The following is a 20,219-nucleotide window of genomic DNA, read 5'->3' as shown; positions in this document are numbered from 1 at the left end:
TAGTTATCTTTGGATTGACAAAGTGATAAGTTGTGCTATTTCGCGAGTTTAGATGTATATGTCTTTACACAATGAGTCACACTGGAGTTCGATCACCTCATTTACAACGTCGTTGATTCGAAGGCTGAATGATTTTATTTACTATTTCTGCGTTTCTAATGCCACATTTCTTATTAGTTTTGCTTGATTTCTATAAAATCATGGATATTAGTTATGCACATGTTCACCTGGTCCATAACTAAGTAAGTTATGCTCAACCATCTTTGGATGTAAATCTAATGGTGAAAAAATTATTTTTAAGTTGGGTTGTTTTGTTTTTTACCGTTAGATTTACATCAAATGGTGATTAGATATAGTTTATTTGGTCAATTACTAACAAGGAGAACACCGTTGTCTTGATTATCATCAATTTTATGTTGGAAATCGGAATTAGACCCAAGACGATTCCAAATAGAAAAACTTCAGTCATTTCAATTTGTTCAAGCAGACACGATAAATTATATCAAAAAAATTCAACCAATGAACTGTATGAGATTCGGTTCTACGGTACATTCAATTTATCGATATATCAAGTAGACTGATTCAAATTCAGAAGATGGTAAACCAGTATGAAACTACTCTATTTCTTTATCGAACTAATCTACCAACTAACTTTTATCTCTGTATCGAATTAAATCTACTTAAATGTAACATAAATATTTCCTTCCGATAGTCGAGCACTTTCTAAACGATGTCGTTTGCCAAATGTCTATAAAATCATGTCCAACTCTCCTTCTAAAAACAGTGAAACCCCAAACGTTGGGTTGTGAAGTGGGAATTGCAAATGGCGGAGCACATACCTGAAGATGTGATAGCGAAAATCTTCCAGTGGTTGCCTATCAAATCCTTAATCCGCTTCACATCCATTTCGAAGCGTTGGCGCTTCATCATACTCCGCGACCCTCACTTCGCCACATCCCAGTTCCAAATCGCTTCCGGCAACAACAAAAGTGTCTGTTTCCTGAGCTACTCTGATTCTAACTTCTTCGAATCGCTGAACTTGCAAACGACGACGTCGGCTTTGAGAAATCTTCGCTGCCCATTCAAGCAACCAGACAGTATGGTTTTCATACACTCCTCATGCCGTGGTCTGATGTTTGCAACTTTTGTAGGGCAGGGAATGGTAGCGAGGTATATATGGAACCCATCAACTGGGTTCTTCAAAAAACTACCTGATCCAGGTGTTAAAAATGAGTACCAAGTCTTCTCTGGTTTTGGGTATATCTCGGCCACCGACGACTACAAGATTCTCATAGCCAACTCTAACCTTGAGGAGGGAGAGGAAGCCAAGATCCACATCTTCTCGTCGAAATCCAACTCTTGGAAAAGGATTCAAGATTCCCAATATTCCGCCTCGTCAACGACAATCATGGGCACTCTTTTAAATGAGGCACTTCATTGGCTGGAGATGTTTGATGACGTTATAGTTGCTTTTGATTTAGCAGATGAGGAGTTCCGGACAATGCCGCTGCCTGTTGTTGAGGATCACTATGCTGGTGACTATTTCAGACATCTAAGGGTTCTTGGAGGTTGCCTGTGTGTGTTTGGTCAGGCTGATACTAATGCTGGCTCTATGGATATGTGGGTCATGAGGGAATATGATGCGGGTAACTCCTGGACTAAGCTGTTTAACTTAAAGTTTTCCAATCAGCCTGAGGGGATTATTTCTGTCAAGCCAATCTGGGTTATGGAAACTAGTACATTTCTGGAGATAAATTCTAACTCTGAAACGAGGGTGAAGTTAGTAAGGAGTTATTATAATGAAGAGGAGATCGAAGAGATTCATATGGATAGACGGTCAATGATTGGATATGAAGAGAGTCTACTTTGGCTTGAGTAAATGATTACTCTCTGCATCCAAATTCAGGTTAGTTGCTCCTCATTTTCACTCTGTTTAATATATGTTGAATGTACTATTTACTTGACTTTAAATATGAGTAAAATGTTACAAGTCCTTCAACATTTCCTTGTAGTTAGAAAGGTGTACTAAGAAATGGCTTCTCTACATGCTTGATGTTATACCACAATATAGAAGAAAATTTTTACCTTTTCTTCTTCTTCTTCTTCTTCTTCTTCTTCTTTTTTTGGTAGGGATTTTAGAGTGTACACATGCAAGAGGAACTGTGAGGACCAGATGAAGTAGATCCAGTTCTGAGGATCCTGGAGGACCTTGCTCCAAGTCACCAGCTCCCCTGAGCTATTGTTTATTAGAGGCTATGTATGCATCTCTGTTAATATGTTGTTAATGTGTGAAAATGATATGCTAAGATAATGTTTCAGTTGTGTTCTGTGATCCTATCACTAAAGGGAATAATTTTTCGATATAAATTAAATTAAATGATATCAAGTTTGTTGGTTTTGAATACGAAACTCGGTTGTTGATTAAGCTAGGATGTGCTGTAAGCATTTGGATTAATTAGGCCTGATTCCCCCTTCCGCTCTTTATTATTGGTTTTAGGAAATGAGGAGGTAAACTACAATACACTCTCCGAATCAGTGTCAAAGAGATGTATAGGAAGACAAATACACATCGTTTCACCATTTCGTAGAGGTGGAAGATGAAATTTTGGAGGCAATGTCATAGGGAAACAGAGCCCGGCAAAAAATGATTGATGTTCTTACGGATGCTTATCCATCAATCTATAGAAAACAGAATTAACAATGGACTAGCATCTACGAATTGAGACCCGAAATAGTGTTATCAAATTCGAGTTCCAATCGATGCAGCATCCACAACATTAGATAACCTGTCTTTACAGGGTTCGGGCTGATAACTTGATAATAATGATCAATAATGTGCCTGCCCAACGCCCTGAACCTAGCTCGAAACTGTAAGGAAGAGCTCAAGGGTTTTGTTCATCTGAATCTCAACCAAACATTAGTCTGTACATGGTTGAGAACTTTGCTTTTATTCAGCGAAAAGTATAATGATAGCACCATAAACCTGACTGGGAAGACTATAAATAAAGACAACATTATAAGCCTAGAACAATACACACACCATGCATCACTGTACCAAAAGCATTAACGCCACTATGGGTGTGACCTCCGGGAACACCACCATGCAGACTGTTGCCTGAGCTCAGATTCAAGCTAACGTCGCCCTTAACGTGCCGTCACGCACCGCGTCATGGTGACCTTGCTGAAGCATCAGAAGCTACTGACTGATCCTCATCAGTCCTACATCATAAATCAAATGGAAAGCACTATCCCTTCCACCTATAAAAGATTAACTTCTCTCTCCTTATTAATAACGCATTAAATACTTGTCTGACGTTACTTTGTCAATACAAATACATTGACTGACTTAAGCATCAGAGTAGCAAAGACCACCAGCTGCAGTCTCCCTCCTGACCCAGTGTATTTCACTTTATAGGTGACGCTAGCGCTCTTCTCCATATTATCTGAGATTTCGGACCCACGTCCGTGTTAACAAGGTCTGGCCTCTGTCAGGGATTCTTGAGCATTAACATCCATCACTTGAGATTAGATGAGCTTCATCATGATAAGAATCTGCAAAAGTGAAGAGTTAGAAGGTTATCGAAGGACTAGCCTAAGGCCAGCCAAACACTCTCTGACACCCAAATCAGTAGAGTGTTTGAACAATGATTGGAGATTGGGGAAGAATAAATGGTGTATATGCATTTGACACAAGAATGAAGTTCACATGTTAATAGAGAAAGAGAGAGAAGAGATTATGCACTTTGGCATAGTGTTGGGAGAGAAGAGAGGGTTGAAGTTGTTCTTTTCTACTTATGAAGGATTGGTATTTATAGGAGAAGAGTGGTTGAGATGGAAAGGGAAAGCATGGGCACTTCCCTAAAATCAAGGTATCAGCCCCTAGCTACCTTCTGCTTAGTGACACTCCAAGGGATGGATTTGACAGGGTTAGTGACAGGTGTCACCACTATGCGGTCTCTTACCCTCATGTCACTGTTGGGACATGCCCATGGACCGTACTTGTCATCAGAGCATGACACCTAGCCTAGGAGGTTAGAGTTGGCCTTTGATTTCCGCTAACTATGTCTCCTTGCACTGACTTTGTCTAAGAGTGAGCTTGATAGTCGAGGCTTTAGCCTTGGAGCTGTGGCCATGATCCTCAGAGGTCGAGGCTTCTAAGCTTGAGGGTCGAACTCTTGGTCTTAGGGGTTGAGGTTCTTGATTTCTTTGGATTATGCTTTTCTAGTAGTGAGGTCATGATATGCTTTTGCCTTGCTATCCAAGATGGTAAGTCAATCACATGGAAACCATCCAAGACATAAGAGTGTTTGGACCCAAAATGAGCATTTTGGCCTGACAAGGCACGTCTTGGAGAAATTGAGCCAATATCAGTGGCTCAAGCTATATATTGTCGACAAGTTCGAAATATATATTTAGAGGCTAAATAAAGCCTACTATGAAAGCATGGAAGCATGGAAGCATGAAAAGTTAACTTTAGCACATTTTCCTACTTCGGCTAGGAGAAACCGAGCTAAACAAGGAAGGAGGGGCGGCAGACTAACCAAATGAAATCTAAATGAGCTAAAACTTTCCAGATTAATTCTAGAAAGCCCAAGGATCATTTCTTATGAAGAGTGCCAGAGCTAGTTTTGAGTGGAATGCCTTCAAACAATCAGTCCAATTTTCTACAGAAGCAAAACTGGAAAACTGGACCTGTAAGAGGTCCAGCAGCATTTCCAGCCCAACCGCATGGAATAAAGCTCTGAAAATTTGTCAGGATGATCTACACTCATAGTGGAACATTTTTTATGAAGAAGTCGAAGGCTCATTCTGAAGGCTTGTTGGAGAAATAATTGAAGGAATAAAGGGGCAGAAACTGACCTAAAACCAGCTCAATATTCACATGTTCATGTTTCCTACCCACATGAAGAAAGCTAGATGCTTTTCTTTTTTTCCTTGGATATATTTTTCTACAAAAATCTCTTTAATAGATCATCATCACTTCTATGTTTTTGCACCTTCATGCCTTGCTTTCATTTCATCATTTCTCTATCTTTTCCATATTTTACAAATCACTTTCATACTCCACTTTCATTATTTTTCTTCCACTCATCATTTCACTCTTCTTTTTCTTCCCTATATAAACACATTCTCTTCTCATTCTAAGAAACCCATTCACATTCAACAACAACATCTCTAAGATGATCTAAGTTCTCTCTAGAGCAAACCTCTCTAAGAGCAACTCCTCTCCTTCTCTTTCTCTTACCGGTGATCACACTCCTAGTCCTAGTCTTCTCAGAAGCCGACTTTCAGTGCCACCAAACCCTCTGTCAACGTGCTTCGGTCCTAGTCTCCTCGGGAGCCGACGGTAGTGCCGCGACCACAACGGTTACAGAACCAGCCAAGCAAGGGTAACGCCCTAGCAACCCAGCCAAGCTAAAGTCACGCTTTAGCAAGATCTCAATACTTCCCGGTGATTTCGCTCTGCTCAATCTGCAATATTGAGTATCGATTGTGTGAACAAGAAGAAACTACAGCAAAGTCCTTACCACAAGGCACAAAGAATCCCGCGACGAGGTTGGTGCTCTCCTCGTCTACAATCGCTTGAAAGAAGTCAGGTCAAGGGACACCCCCGACGACCGCACCCGAACGGTGCTGGCACGCCCGCGCAAGAAAAGAGACTGTTGACCAGCTGCAACAAAATTGGAGCCAAACAAAGAGGTGGAGGTCCAAGTTAAAGACTTGGAATAAATGGTTAGGCATCTCACTGGTCACGGTTATTTATGTCTAAGTATTCCTTTTCTTTTTGGACAAAAGGTTTAAGTGAGTTGAAAGATTAGAGTCCTTCGTGGACTCTTTGACATTACAACGCGTCCTATGTGGAATGGGTTGAAAAGTCAAAAGTATTTGTCGAACCAAATTATGACATCAAAAAGTAGCAACAAGGGTCTGTTTTGTAGACCTCCAAGATATTGCAGTGTTTCCCATGGTGAATATATAACTAGTTTGGGAAAGATCTTTATCTAGCATCAGCAAAACTCACTACAACATCATTTGGTCTTTGGTGGAGGGAGGTAGCACACCGACCGACAGTGCTAATGCCGACACTTTACTTTCTCTCTATAGGGATAGAATAAGCTTATATAAACGGTACCCTTTAAATATCGAAAGACAATTTTTACTCTAATCCAATGGTGTCGCGTTGACGAATAACTATATCTAGCTAACAAGTTTACCGCGAATGAGATATATGTTTTTGTGCATTATGTGAAGTACAATCATGCTCCAATTGCACTTAGATATGACATTTCAACCTCTAACACAACTTCGTCATCATCGGTAGGACGAAATGGATTCTCAAGACTACAAACAAACGACCATGAGAATGCAAACAGGCTGGGCTTTATCTTCATTAAAGAACCCAAGTATCTTTCTGATACGTGACCGTATCTAATTGAACTCCTTACTATATTTAAGTCATTTATTTTAAATTTTACTTTCCTCAATTTTAGTTTTAACAATTAGGAGGCCCAAGGAGTTGACTTTTTGTAGAATGACAATTTAAAGAACTTTTCTTCTTGAGAATTCTAGAGGACGTTAAATCGAATATGTGGATTTGTGGCACGCCCAGGAAGAAGTTCATATATGAAAGTTATGGTCAGAAAAAGAAAGTTATTATTCTAAGAACAGGCGTATCTCTTTCTCAAGATCTTTCATCTCGAATTCGGATTTGAGTTGTTTTGTGGTTTCCTCTAATTTTTCTGGAGTTCGAATTAGGTTCATGTCATCGACATATACCGTAACAATGGCAAACCCTGAATTTGTTTTCTTAATGAAAGCACATAAGCATAATTCATTGTTAATATATCCATTTCCGATCAAGTAATCACTTAGATAGTTATACCATCTGTCCGGATTGTTTTAATCTATATAGTGAGCGTCTCAATCTAATTGGAAACACGCTTCGTAGTCCAGAGATACCCTTAAAGATATTTTGTGACAACATCCATAAGGTGCATGTTTAGTTTTTCAACTAACAAAATAGTGGAATGTTCAGCTCCCTCCAATAGTCGACCCACGCGGCACTTTCAGAAAGGATGTCGTTTGCTCTTTGTATATAAGATCATGTCAAACCCTCCCCCCCTCCAAGTGAAACCCTAAACCTCGGCTTGTGAAGTGGGAATTGCAAATGGCGGAGCACATACCTGAAGATGTTATAGTAAAAATCTTCCAGAGGTTGCCCATCAAATCCTTAATCCGCTTCACCTCCCTTTCGAAGCGCTGGCGCTTCATCATACTCCGCGACCGTCAGTTCGCCACATCCCAGTACCAAATCGCTTCCGACAACAACAAAAGTGTATGTTTCCGTACCTGCTTTGATTTTGATTGTGAATTCTTCAAATCGCTGAACTTGCAAACGACGACGTCGGCTTTGACAAATCTTCGCTGCCCATTCAAGCAACCTAACTGTGTGGTTTTCTTATACTCATCATGCCGTGGTTTGGTATTTGCATCTTTTAATTCAATAGCGAGGTATATATGGAACCCATCAACTGGGTTCTTCAAAAAACTACCTGATCCAGGTGTTCAAACAGAGTTCCAAGTCTTCACTGGTTTTGGGTATATCTCAGCCACCGACGAGTACAAGATTCTCATAGCCACCTCTAAACGTGGGAAGAAGGGAGAGGGAGCCAAGATCCGCATCTTCTCGTCGAAATCCAACTCTTGGAAAAGGATTCAAGATTCCCAGTATTTCGTCTTGTCAACGACATTTGACGGGACTCTTTTAAATGAGGCACTTCATTGGCTGCGCAGATCTGATGTCGTTATAGTTGCTTTTGATTTAGCAGATGAGGAGTTCCGGACAATGCCGCTACCGGTTGTTGAGGATCACTATGCTGGTGGCTATTTCAGACATCTAGGGGACTTTGGAGGTTGCCTGTGTGTGTTTGGTCAGGCTGATACTAATGCTGGCTCTATGGATTTGTGGGTCATGAGGGAATATGATGCGGGTAACTCCTGGACTAAGCTGTTTAACTTAAAGTTTTCCGATCAGCCTGAGCAGATAAATTTTGTCAAGCCAATCTGGGTTATGGAAACTAGTACATTTATGGAGGTACGTACTAATTCTGAGAGGGATCCGAAGTGGGTAAGGAGTTATCATAAGGAAGAGAAGATCGAAGAGATTCATATGAAAGAGAACATATTCAAAGATATTCGTACGGAAAGAGAGTCAGTGATTGGATATGAAGAGAGTCTACTTTGGCTTGAGTAAATGATTACTCTCTGCATCCAATGTCAGGTTAGTACATTTCTACCCATACTTTCTTCGTTCAATGGATTTGTTTCAGTTCTCATTGCTACTCATGATAATATAAGTTGAATGTACTATTTATTTTTGTATGCTTGAGTTTGTGACTTTAAATATGGGTAAAGAGTTGCAAGTCCTTCAACATTTCCTTGTATTAGAAAGGTGTACTAAGAAATGGCTTCTCTACATGCTTGATGTTATACCACAACATCAGATATGAACCCATTTTGAAATCGATGCAAGATGGTTGGACAGCATAAAGGAAGTTGAAGCATCTCTTTTCATAAGTATCAGCAGAAGATCACATGTTATACTATTGCTGTTAAGGTTTACAAACTAAGAGTTCAGGCAGGTTGACCACTGTTTGCAATATTGAAGATGTTCGATCTCTTCATTTTTTTTCCCTCTTGATTTGTATTTTTCCTTCTGTTTTCATAGAGCTTTAGAATACATCACAGTACACTCACATGATATGATCTCATATCATATACCAGTCATCTTCTATTATGGTGCAACACCAACAGAAGATGGAAAAAATGATAAAGAGATTGAAAATTAGAGCAGTCTTTCTTCCATTAAATTTGTTGGATTCTTCTAGCTAGTTTTTGATAGTTCGATGGACTTTAAATGCTTCCTAATATCATTTGACTCAACTGCAATTGCTTCCCAACAAATTTTGTGTGATTAATGGATTCTCTTCGATTTTTGTTACTTATTGTTTGATCCCTATTATCCCACTGAAAAATGAATTGAAAGAAGTAAAATTAGATATGCCCCTATAACTAAATCATGCAAAATTAGTTGAATTACTGTATCATCTTTTGCATTGAAGTGAACTGAGTTAAGTTTCAAAAATGTGTATCGTGTTTAAGGCCTCTATTTGGGATGTTATCAAGATGACATGGGCATTTGTATTATGTCACTTCGGTTCTGGTGTTGAATATTTGTGTCTGTCAACAGTCAAAAAACCCAATGCCAGCTGTCCATGGTCTCCGAAATTCATAAAATTTGGAAATGAGCATAATACTGTGCATCTTCATTTTGCTGTTTTTCACTCTAGATGCGTGCATGAATGGATCTTACATCATAATGTGAAAAGGTGTTGTTGCGTAATACGTGTGAGCATTTTAATTGCTTAATTCAATCACTTATATAATAAGGCAAAAAGATGTTTTCCTTGTAACTCTTACTATTTGCCTTCTGATGTTTGAATAGTTGTTTTAACTTGTTATTCGTTAAATGAAGTTATATGTTATTTAAAATTTTGTTCTTTTGTATTGTATGTCACTTCAGCTGCTCCTAGAATTGAAGGGAGCTTATGAGTTCATTTTGAGATTTTCTTGGTTTGACAGGTCAGTGAATCTGTTCTGAAAATGTCTTTTTTCCTTTTCTTCTTTTTTCTTTTGTAGGGTTTTATGGTTTACACATGCAAGAGCAAGTGCGTGAGGACCAGATGAAGTGGATCCAGTTCTGAGGATCCTGGAGGACCTTACTCTAAGTCTCGAAGTCACCATTTCCCCTGGTCTATTATTTATTAGAGGCTATGTATGCATCTCTGTTAATATGTTGTTAATGTATGAAAATGTTGTTAATGTGTGAAAATGATATGCTAAGATAATGTTTCAGTTGTGTTGTTCTGTGATCCTATCAATAAAGGGAATAATTTTTTATGGTCTTATTAAATTAAATGACATCAAGTTTGTTGGTTTTGAATGCAAAACTCGGTTGTCGATTAAGCTAGGATGTGCTATAAGGACTTGGATTAATTAGGACTCACTCCCCATTTCGCGCATTGTTATTTGTTTTAGGAAGCGGGGAGGGAAACTACGATACTCTCAGAATCAGTGGTTTTTAGCAAGTTGAAATGACTATCTGTGGTGAATTGAATGTCAGGTGGAAGATGAAATTTTGGAGGGCAATGTCATAGGGAAACAGAGCCCGGCAAAGAATGATTGATTTTCTAACGGATGTGTATCCATGCATCTATAGAAAACAGAATTAACAAAGGACTAGCATCTACGAATTGAGATCCGAAATAGTCTTATCAAATTCGAGTTCCAGTTAATGCAGCATCCACAACATCAAATAACTTGTCTTCACTGGGTTCGGGCTGATAAGAATGATCAATTGTATTAGAAAGGTGTACTAAGAATGGGTGTGTATATGGGGAACCAGATGCTCGACATCGATCCCAAAAGACATACAATAATCATTGAAATTTTTCGATAGACTCTCCAGCATTGTCAAGACGTATTTACGTAATAGAATGATCCTGGTGGTGAGCCTGCGTCTGAATAATTTGTGCTAAGAGTTTAGCATATGCAACATTACGAATGGACAATACCGCGATATATGGCTAGCGTGTCGACGCATCAACAAACACCATAAAATATCTAAATGGTCCGCAAGATAGTTGTCCACAAATATCCCATTGGATTGTATGTCAAAATTGGATAAGTTCTTTAGTATCATTTGCTTAGGGTGGTCTTGGTTCAAATTTTCCTAAGAAACAGGCTTTGCAAAACGAGCGATGAGCCTTAAATGCAACCAAGGAGGATTTTGGTTGGATTAGGATGGCATTATTGGCATTGGAAGCATAATGGGAGGTAATGGCGCATTTGGTGGCGTCAAAAATGAAGTTGGGCCTCATGGGGTTGCGGCAGCGCCCGCGGTGAGTTGACAGCAAAGTGATAAGTTGTGTTGTTTCATGAGTTTAGATGCATATGTCTCTATTCAATGAGTCACATTGGAGTTCAATCATCTCATTTTGAACGTCGTTAATTCGAAAGCCGAATGATTTTCTTTACTATTTCTGTGCTTCTAATGCCATATTTCTTACTAGTTTCGCTTGATTTCTATAAAACCATGGATCTTAGTCATCAAACATGTTCACCTGGTAGATAACTGACTAAGTTATGTTGAACCACTTTTGGATGTAAATCCAACGGTTGAAAACAAAACAACACAACTTAAAAATAATTCTTGTTGGATTTACATCTAAAGGTGATTGAACATAGTTTCTTTGGTCAATTACTGACCAGGTTAACACCATTGTCTTGTTTGTCATCAATTTTATGTTAAAATGGGAATTAGACCCAAGACAATTCTAAATAGAAAACTTCAATCCATTCAATTTATTCAAGTAGATACGATAAATTATATCAAAAGAATTTAACTGTTGAGTTGTATGAGATTCAGCTCTTCGGTACATCAATTTATCTTAATATCAACTATGAGACTACTCTATCTTTATATTAAACCAGTCTAACTATCAACTAACTCTGTATCAAACTAAATCTACTCAAATCTACTTGATGTAATATAAATATTTCCCTCCAATAGTCGAGCACGTCGGCACTTTCCGAAAGGATGTCGTTTGCCATTTGTATATAGGGTCTTTATTAGCATTATGATCAAAACTTTCTTGCACCGGATAGAATGACACCAAACTTTTAAAAGTAATCAAAGAGGTACCTAGACTTATAAAAATTGATCAACTTCATACCTCCGTCTATTTTCCGTCACATCTCCATTAAAACTAAGGGTATGACATTTCATTCAATTTTAAGTTGGAAATGACAATATTGTATCTATAACCCAAGTCGTTGTTTTTTTTTTCTTTTTCTTTTTTTTTTTGAAGGGGCTTTTTTCTTATTTATGTAAAAGCAGTTGGATCAGTGGCTATTAAGCAATGAAATTGTATGAAAATACTATGGTCCTGCCACTGACCTCTTCCTTCGCCACAGCCGCTGATGGGCTTCCTCCGCCGCACCGCAAATGGCACCACAAAATTGTAATTCGAATTCAAAAACTTTGTAGAATTGGAATCTGAAACTAAATATAGAGACGCACATATGCAAAATCAAACTCAGAAATATTTCTTCTTCTATAGAATTAAAATCTTCCATTCAATCAATTCCACCATCTTAGAAACAATTAAAGTTGAGATGTTTATCAATAGTGATACTTCATAACTACAACTTAGTCCAGTAAACAAGCAATATCCCAGATACTTGTAAAAGTAAGAAAATTTTGAAGAAAGACCTAGCACTTTCGCTCTGCTAGGGTTATCGTGGACGGCCGTCGACAACAAATTCTATGGGGAGTTCATCAGGCTTCGGCCTCCTCATTCTCTTGGGGGCACTTGTTGTTCCCAAGCTTTTCAATGCTCTGCTGCTCCTAAGCGACGGCGGACGTTCAAGTGTGGTGGGTTCGTTGGTGCATGAGAATCCGGGGTTTGGTAGGACGGAAAGAGTTGGGGATGATGATTGCTGGGAAGGGTGGGACTCAGGTAGGCTGGATCTGTTGTCGCTTATCCATGGCGGTTTCAAGTGTTTGGATTCATCTTGGGGTGACAAGGGTGTTTCACGGCCGCTGAGGGCGGAAGTGTCGGGTCCGACGGGGTTGGGTATTACCCTACTTCTACCGCCGGGGATCGTTCCAGGGGATTTGGAACGGGTTTTGGCGAATCTGGGGTGCATGGGGCTGACCTTGTGTGGTGATGGCGGTGTCCTCTAGAACATAGAGGGTGGCGAAGTGGTGACTGGACTCGGGATCGGCGACGGAAGAGGTTCTGGCGGCAGTGGCGGCTACTCTGGCGTTTGTGAGGTTGCTGGTGTTGCTAGGGTTTCTCCAAGTCGGGCTGGAGATTGGGTCTTCCTGCTCTGGGCTGCAATTGTTTGTTGGGCTCCTTGCCTTAAGCTACCCGAGTTTGGGTTTCAAAGGGGTGGAGGTGGCTGTGGGCTGGCATGTGACGGTCGGACAGGTTGGGCTGTGGACCTTTTTGGCTGGAATGGGGCTCCAGGGCCCATAGTACTATTTAAATTTTGTTTGGGTCGCAAAAACCAGTGCCTTAGTTGTTTCCCTTTTATGTCTGCTTCGAGGTTTCTTGGTTTTTGTTAGAATAATGGTGCGTGGACTTCCTAAAAGGTGGGTGTACTCGGGATTTCTGGGATTTTATTCTTCTAGAATAGGGTTCATGAGGTTCTAAGGAACGATTGCTTTCTGTCGACCCCATAGGGGTGTTTCGTTTTTGTACTGCTTGCTGAATCTAATGAAAGGGCTGACCTATTACTTCAAAAAAAGGTTGAGATGTTTATCAATTTCTAAAGAAATAGGGAGGGAGGGTAGACGATAAAAGAACATAATCAACAAAGTAAAATAAAAAATAATCTTTTTGTGAAAATACTACTATAACCTCACAAAACACCTCATATGCAGTGTATATGATCAATTTTGGGAAAAATTCACCAACGGTGTCTGGACACTTAGGGGACTTTCAGAATGATACCTGAACTTACAAAGTTATCAATGTGATACCTGGACTCATTTTTTCGTATCAACATCGTACCTATGACCAATTTCCGTAACGGCTCCGTGACGGAAATTGGCCGTAGGTATCACATTGATACGAAAAAATGAGTCCAGGTATCACATTGATAACTTTGTAAGTTCAGGTATCATTCTGAAAGTCCCTAAGTGTCCAGACACCGTTGGTGAACTTTTCCCAATTTTGCACGTGCGATGCACGTGAGTCACTTAATGAAGACAAAATGACCGATTTACCCTCAAATTCTTTCTTTTCTTTTCTTTTCTTTTTTTTATTCTTCTTTCTTTCTTTCTTTCTTTCTTTCTTTCTTTCTTTCTTTCTTCTTCTTCTTTTTTGGTTTCTTCTTCCCCTGATTTGAATCATCAAGATTCAAATCATCTTGCTCGTCCGATTCCCACCGCCGATCGCCGATCAAACACCGCCGTTGCGTCTCAATCCACCTTCATGCACCACAGATGTTTCTGGTTCCCCCAACTTCAAATCCTATATCAAATTGAAATTGTGCATTGAGGCTTCACCGCTCACTCCGAGTTCATCCCCGCCGCCACCGCCAATGACTTGACCACCACCACTCTCGTTCTCTCCTCCGACCCCCTTTTATACACCATTGATCAGAAACACAGACCCCGCCAGCCCTCCACTCTCAAATCACAGCTCCAATCCCACCCCTCCATCCTCTCCTTCGTTCCTGACATGCAACACCACCTCCACACCATCCTCACCTGCAATTTCATCGGTTTAGCCGACAACTTCGGCCTCTAGCCCAACTTCGATCAGAGGCAATTTTAGGCAGACAAAGATTAACAACTTCGGCCTCCACACCATCCTCACCTGCAAAAAATTCAAGCTGTTCTTATTCACCAGCTTCGCCACTCCGCTTCTACCCACCATTGTGCCTCGCCGATTAGTAGACAAAGAACTCGGAGCCTCCACCATTGAGAAATTGAGGCTCACGTTCTGCGTGTCCTGCGCGGCGGATATCGGCATCGTCGGAGAAAATGTTGTATGAACATAAATTTAGTTTGGGTTCCGCGGTGGCAGCTAGTCGAGCTCGTTGATTTCGGCCTTGGCTTTCTTGATTAGCCAATCGACGACCTTGCTAGGCTGGTCGTATCCAAGCCAGTCCTGCATGTCGTAGAATTGAATGGCGGTGTGGGCGACGAGCCTGATGATGCGGTCCCTGGGGCCTTTGGTGGTGCAAACCTTGCTGTGGCGGTCCTTCCGACCGGTGGTCCTTAGAATGTGGCCTTGAGCCTCCACGATTTCGCTAGCGGTGGAGGAAGAAGCAGTCCTTATCCCCAAACCCAATCGAGAAGCAGCGGAGGACGACGTTGTTGTGCGGTGGTGGAGGTTGTTGTGGTCAAGTCATTGGCGACGGCGGCGGGGATAAACTCGGAGTGAGCGGTGAAGCCTCAATGCATAATTTCAATTTTCTATAGGATTTGAAGTGGGGGGAACCAGAAACATTTGTGGTGCATGAAGGTGGATTCAGACGCAGCGGCGGTGTTTGATCGGCGATCGGCGGTGGGAATCGGACGAGCAAGATGATTTGAATCTTGATGATTCAAATAAGGGGAAGAAGAAACCAGAAAAGAAGAAGAAGAAAGAAAGAAAGAAAGAAAGAAAGAAAGAAAGAAAGAAAGAAAGAAGAATAAAGAAAAAAAGAAAAGAAAAGAAAGAAAGAATTTGAGGGTAAATCGGTCATTTTGTCTTCATTAAGTGACTCACGTGCATCGCACGTGCAAAATTGGGAAAAGTTCACCAACGGTGTCTGGACACTTAGGGACTTTCAGAATGATACCTGAACTTACAAAGTTATCAATGTGATACCTGGACTCATTTTTTCGTATCAATGTGATACCTACGGCCAAGTTATATTGAGTATCGACTTGTGAACAAGAAGAAACTTCAGCAAAGTCCTCACCACGAGGCACAAAGAATCCCACGACAAGGTTGGTGCTCTCCTCGTCTACAATCGCTTGATAGAAGTCAGGTCAAGGGACACCCCCGACGACCACACCAGAACGGTGCTGGCACGCCCGCGCAGAAAAGAGACTGTTGACCAGCTCAAGGAAAACTGGAGCCAAACATAACTGTTTAGTTGTATGAGATTCAGCTCTACGGTACATCAATTTATCTTAATATCAACTATGAGACTACTCTATCTTTATATTAAACCAGTCTAACTATCAACTAACTCTGTATCAAACTAAATCTACTCAAATCTACTTGATGTAATATAAATATTTCCCTCCAATAGTCGAGCACGTCGGCACTTTCCGAAAGGATGTCGTTTGCCATTTGTATTAGCATTATGAACAAAACTTTCTTTCACCGGACAAAATGACCCGAAACTAAATATAGAGACGCACATATGCAAAATCAAACTCAGAAATATTTCTTCTTCTATAGAATTAAAATCTTCCATTCAATCAATTCCACCATCTTAGAAATAATTAAGGTTGAGATGTTTATTAATTTCTAAAGAAATCGGGAGGGGGGTAGACGATAAAAGAATATAATCAACAAAGTAAAATAAAAAATAATATTTTTGTGAAAATACTACTATAACCTCACAAAACACCTCATATGCATTGTATATGATCAATTTTAATAGAGAAGTGACGAAACATAAGACGAGGTACCAAGTTAATGAATTTTATAAACTTAGATATGATTTTGACCACTTTTTAAAACATTTAGACGTCGTTGGTCGTTGTTGATGAAAACTCCTGTATAGCATCATGTCCAAACTCTCCCTCTGAAACAGTGGAACCCCAAACCTTGGCTTGTGAAGTGGGAATTGCAAATGGCGGAGCACATACCTGAAGATGTGATAGTAAAAATCTTCCAGAGGTTGCCTATCAAATCCTTAATCCGCTTCACCTCCCTTTCGCAGCGCTGGCGCTTCATCATACTCCGCGACCCTCACTTCGCCACATCCCAGTTCCAAATCGCTTCCGGCAACAACAAAAGTGTCTGTTTCCTGAGCTACTCTGATTCTAACTTCTTCGAATCGCTGAACTTGCAAACGCCGTCGTCTTTTAGAAATCTTACCTGCCCATTCAAGCAACCAGACAGTATGGTTTTCATACACTCCTCATGCCGTGGTCTGATGTTTGCAAATTTTTGTGGGCAGGGAATAGTAGCGAGGTATATATGGAACCCATCAACTGGGTTCTTCAAAAAACTACCTGATCCAGGTGTTAAAGATGAGTTTCTAGTCTTCTCTGGTTTTGGGTATATCTCGGCCACCGACGACTACAAGATTCTCATAGCCAACTCTAAACGTGAGAAGGGAGAGAAACCCAGGATCCGCATCTTCTCGTCGAAATCCAACTCTTGGAAAAGGATTCAAGATTCCCAATATTCCGCCTCGTCAACGACAATCATGGGCACTCTTTTAAATGAGGCACTTCATTGGCTGGAGATGTTTGATGACGTTATAGTTGCTTTTGATTTAGCAGATGAGGAGTTCCGGACAATGCCACTGCCTGTTGTTGAGGATCACTATGCTGGTGACTATTTCAGACATCTAGGGGTTCTTGGAGGTTCCCTGTGTGTGTTTGGTCAGGCCGATACTAATGCTGGCTCTATGGATATGTGGGTCATGAGGGAATATGATGCGGGTAACTCCTGGACTAAGCTGTTTAACTTAAAGTTTTCCAATCAGCCTGAGGGGATTATTTCTGTCAACCCAATCTGGGTTATGGAAACTGGTACATTTCTGGAGATACATTCTAACTCTGAAACGAGGGTGAAGTTGGTAAGGAGTTATTATAATGAAGAGAAGATCGAAGAGATTCATATGGATAGACAGTCAATGATTGGATATGAAGAGAGTCTACTTTGGCTTGAGTAAATGATTACTCTCTGCATCCAAATTCAGGTTAGTTGCTCCTCATTTTCACTCTGCTTAATATATGTTGAATGTACTATTTACTTTTGTAAGTTTGAGTTTGTGACTTTAAATATGGGTAAAAAGTTACAAGTCCTTCAACATTTCATTGTATTAGAAAGATGTGCTAAGAAATGGCTTCTCTACATGCTTGATGTTATACCACAATATAGATAATAAGTATTAAACTTTGCCTATATAATTTTTTGTACATTTCATGACTGCATCCAGAGAGAATCTTTATGGGATTCATTTGAAGACCTGGTTCATGTGAGTGTCGGTTAGCCTAAGTAGATATATGGTACAACGAGGACCATATGAACCCATTTTGAAATTGATGCAAGATGGTTAGACAGCATAAAGGAAGTTGAAGCATCTCTTTTCATAAGTATCAGCAGAAGATCACATGTTATACTGTTGCAGTTAAGGTTTACAAGCCAAAGAGTTCAGGCAGGTTGACCACTGAAGAGGTTTGATCTCTTCGTTTTCCATGTACCTTCTTCTTCTTTTTTCCTCTTGATTTGTATTTTTCCTTCGGTGTTCATAGAGCTTTAGAGTACAGCACAGTACACACATGATATGATCTCATATCATATACCAGTCATCTTCTATTATGGCTTCTATTATGGTGCAACACCAACAGAAGATGGAAAAAATGATAAAGAGATTGAAAATTAGAACAGTCTTTCTTCCTTTAGATTTGTTGGATTCTTCTAGTTTTTGATAGTTCTATGGACTTAAAATGGTTCCTAATATCATTTGACTCCACTGCAATTGCTTCCCAACAAATTTTGTGTGATTAATTTATTCTCTTCGATTTTTGTTACTCATTGTTTGATCCCTATTATTCCACTGAAAAATGAATTGAAAGAAGTAAACTTATATATGCCCCTGGAACTAAATCATGCAAAATTAGTTGAATTACTGTATCATCTTTTGCATTGAAATGGACTGTTTTAAGTTTTGAAAATGTGTATCATGTTTAAATCCTCTCTTTGGGATGTTATCAGGAAGCCATGGGCATGTGTATTATGTCACTTCAGTTCTGGTGTTGAATATTTGTGTCTGTCAACACTCAAAAAACCCAATGCCAACTGTCCATGGTCTCCGAAATTCTTAAAATTAGGAAATGAGCACAATACTGTGCATCTTAATTTTGCTGTTTTTCACTCTAGATGCGTGCATGAATGGATCTTATATCATAATGTGAAAAGGTGTTGTTGCGTAATACGTGTGAGCATTTTAATTGCTTAATTCAATCACTTATTATGTAAGGCAAAAAGATGTTTTCCTTGTAAATCTTACTATTTGCCTTCGGATGTTTGAATAGTTGTTTTAACTTGTTATTCGTTAAATGAAGTTATACGTTATTTAAAATTTTGTTCTTTTGTATTCTGTCTCACTTCAGCTGCTCCTAGAATAGAAGGGAGCTTATGAATTTTCAGATCTGTTCTGAAAATGACTTTTTTCCTTTTCTTCTTTTTTCTTTTGTAGGGATTTTATGGTTTACACATGCACGAGCAAGTGTGTGAGGACCAGATGAAGTGGATCCAGTTCTGAGGATCCTGGAGCACCTTGCTCGACGTCACCATTTCCCCTGGGCTATTGTTTATTAGAGGCTATGTATGCATCTCTGTTAATATGTTGTTAATGTATGAAATTGATATGCTTAAGATAATGTTCAGTTGTGTTGTTCTGTGATCCTATCAATAAAGGGGATAATTTTTTATAGTCTTATTAAATTAAATGACATCAAATTTGTTGGTTTTGAGTACGAAACTCGGTTTTCGATTAAGCTAGGATGTGCTTAAGGACTTGGATTAATTAGGACTCATTCCCCATTTCGCTCGTTGTTATTGGTTTTAGGAAGCGGGGAGGGAAACTACAAAACTCTCAGAATCAGTGGTTTTTAGCAAGTTGGAATGACTATCTATGGTGAATTTTTTTTTTTTTTCAATGAAGATTATTAAGATTAAAAGAAAAGAAAGGAACAAAGGGAGGAGGGGACATAAAACCAAACCTCCTCCAAAGAAAACAGCCTAAAGCCAAAAACTCCTCCAAAGAAAACCAAAGGAAGAGAAAACAAATGCTAAGTACAAGAAAAAGCGTAACTAACGAACACGAAAATTAGGCAACCCCAAGGAGTCTTTCCGACAATGAGAACGAATAAGATCTGGGGCTATGTCCCACCAGGTTAAACCCGTAGAAGAAAGACCCATGTTAGCAAGAGCATCTGCAGCTTGGTTTCCCTCACGATAGATGTGTGAACAGCGAAATTGCATCTGAGAGATACGATGCAAACAATTATGCCACTCAATTCTTAGCTGCCAAGGTACCAAGTGAGGAGAATGAAGGTATGAAAGGATAAGAGCCGAGTCCACTTCTAACCAAATAAATTTCCAGTCCCGGACCCGAGCTAGCTCAATAGCCTTGATGACAGCCATAATCTCCGCTGCCACAGAACTTGGAATAAGAAGATTAGAGCAAAAAGCACCCATAATACCACCTCTGAAATCTCTAAAGATGCCACCATAGCCCGCATGCCCAGAAGAGCTACGCCAAGCACCATCAGTATTAATCTTTACCCAACCAAGAAGTGGAGGATGCCAATTAACCTCGACAATACGTGGAGTCCTACGGGGCTTGCATGGGACAGGGAACTGCTTCAAAATAGTAATATCTCGAACAGAATTGTACATGCA

At 39.9% G+C, this 20,219-nt stretch overlaps 3 protein-coding genes across 7 annotated transcripts; all 3 read left to right on the top strand.

Annotated features, from left to right (window-relative positions):
- Positions 1 to 773: 773 nt before the first annotated feature.
- LOC133732796 (F-box protein CPR1-like) lies at positions 774 to 9,683 on the top strand. Of its 2 annotated transcripts, none has more exons than XM_062160383.1 (2): positions 774 to 1,906; positions 9,584 to 9,683. In XM_062160383.1, the coding sequence occupies exon 1, from the start codon at positions 824 to 826 to the stop codon at positions 1,877 to 1,879; it is 1,056 nt and encodes a 351-aa protein (XP_062016367.1). In that variant the 5' UTR covers positions 774 to 823; the 3' UTR covers positions 1,880 to 1,906; positions 9,584 to 9,683. The 2 variants fall into 2 exon arrangements, with proteins under 2 accessions (XP_062016367.1, XP_062016366.1); XM_062160382.1 differs by lacking the exon at positions 9,584 to 9,683 and adding an exon at positions 2,131 to 2,398.
- LOC133732795 (F-box protein CPR1-like) lies at positions 7,038 to 9,981 on the top strand. Of its 2 annotated transcripts, none has more exons than XM_062160381.1 (2): positions 7,038 to 8,281; positions 8,505 to 9,575. In XM_062160381.1, exon 1 carries the CDS (start codon positions 7,169 to 7,171, stop codon positions 8,252 to 8,254), a length of 1,086 nt encoding a protein of 361 aa, XP_062016365.1. In that variant the 5' UTR covers positions 7,038 to 7,168; the 3' UTR covers positions 8,255 to 8,281; positions 8,505 to 9,575. The 2 variants fall into 2 exon arrangements, with proteins under 2 accessions (XP_062016365.1, XP_062016364.1); XM_062160380.1 differs by lacking the exon at positions 8,505 to 9,575 and adding an exon at positions 9,700 to 9,981 and having other exon boundaries at positions 7,039 to 8,281.
- A 6,349-nt stretch (positions 9,982 to 16,330) lies between these two features.
- LOC133732680 (F-box protein CPR1-like) lies at positions 16,331 to 19,255 on the top strand. 3 transcript variants are annotated; one of them, XR_009857277.1, is made up of 3 exons: positions 16,331 to 17,508; positions 17,749 to 18,009; positions 19,012 to 19,255. XR_009857277.1 is itself a non-coding variant. In XM_062160256.1 (2 exons), exon 1 carries the CDS (start codon positions 16,429 to 16,431, stop codon positions 17,479 to 17,481), a length of 1,053 nt encoding a protein of 350 aa, XP_062016240.1. In that variant the 5' UTR covers positions 16,331 to 16,428; the 3' UTR covers positions 17,482 to 17,508; positions 19,012 to 19,254. The 3 variants fall into 3 exon arrangements, 1 of the variants encoding a protein (XP_062016240.1); XR_009857276.1 differs by having other exon boundaries at positions 17,749 to 17,987; positions 19,012 to 19,254; XM_062160256.1 differs by lacking the exon at positions 17,749 to 18,009 and having other exon boundaries at positions 19,012 to 19,254.
- Positions 19,256 to 20,219: the final 964 nt, after the last annotated feature.

Source organism: Rosa rugosa, chromosome 2, assembly GCF_958449725.1.
Source record: "Rosa rugosa chromosome 2, drRosRugo1.1, whole genome shotgun sequence".
Taxonomy (NCBI): Eukaryota; Viridiplantae; Streptophyta; class Magnoliopsida; order Rosales; family Rosaceae; genus Rosa; species Rosa rugosa.
This window is presented reverse-complemented; position numbering and strand designations above follow the sequence as displayed.

Excerpts from the sequence above, each read along its gene's own strand:
- LOC133732796 (XM_062160383.1), top strand. The coding sequence starts at position 824 with ATGGCGGAGCACATACCTGAAGATGTGATAGCGAAAATCTTCCAGTGG.
- LOC133732795 (XM_062160380.1), top strand. The coding sequence starts at position 7,169 with ATGGCGGAGCACATACCTGAAGATGTTATAGTAAAAATCTTCCAGAGG.
- LOC133732680 (XM_062160256.1), top strand. The coding sequence starts at position 16,429 with ATGGCGGAGCACATACCTGAAGATGTGATAGTAAAAATCTTCCAGAGG.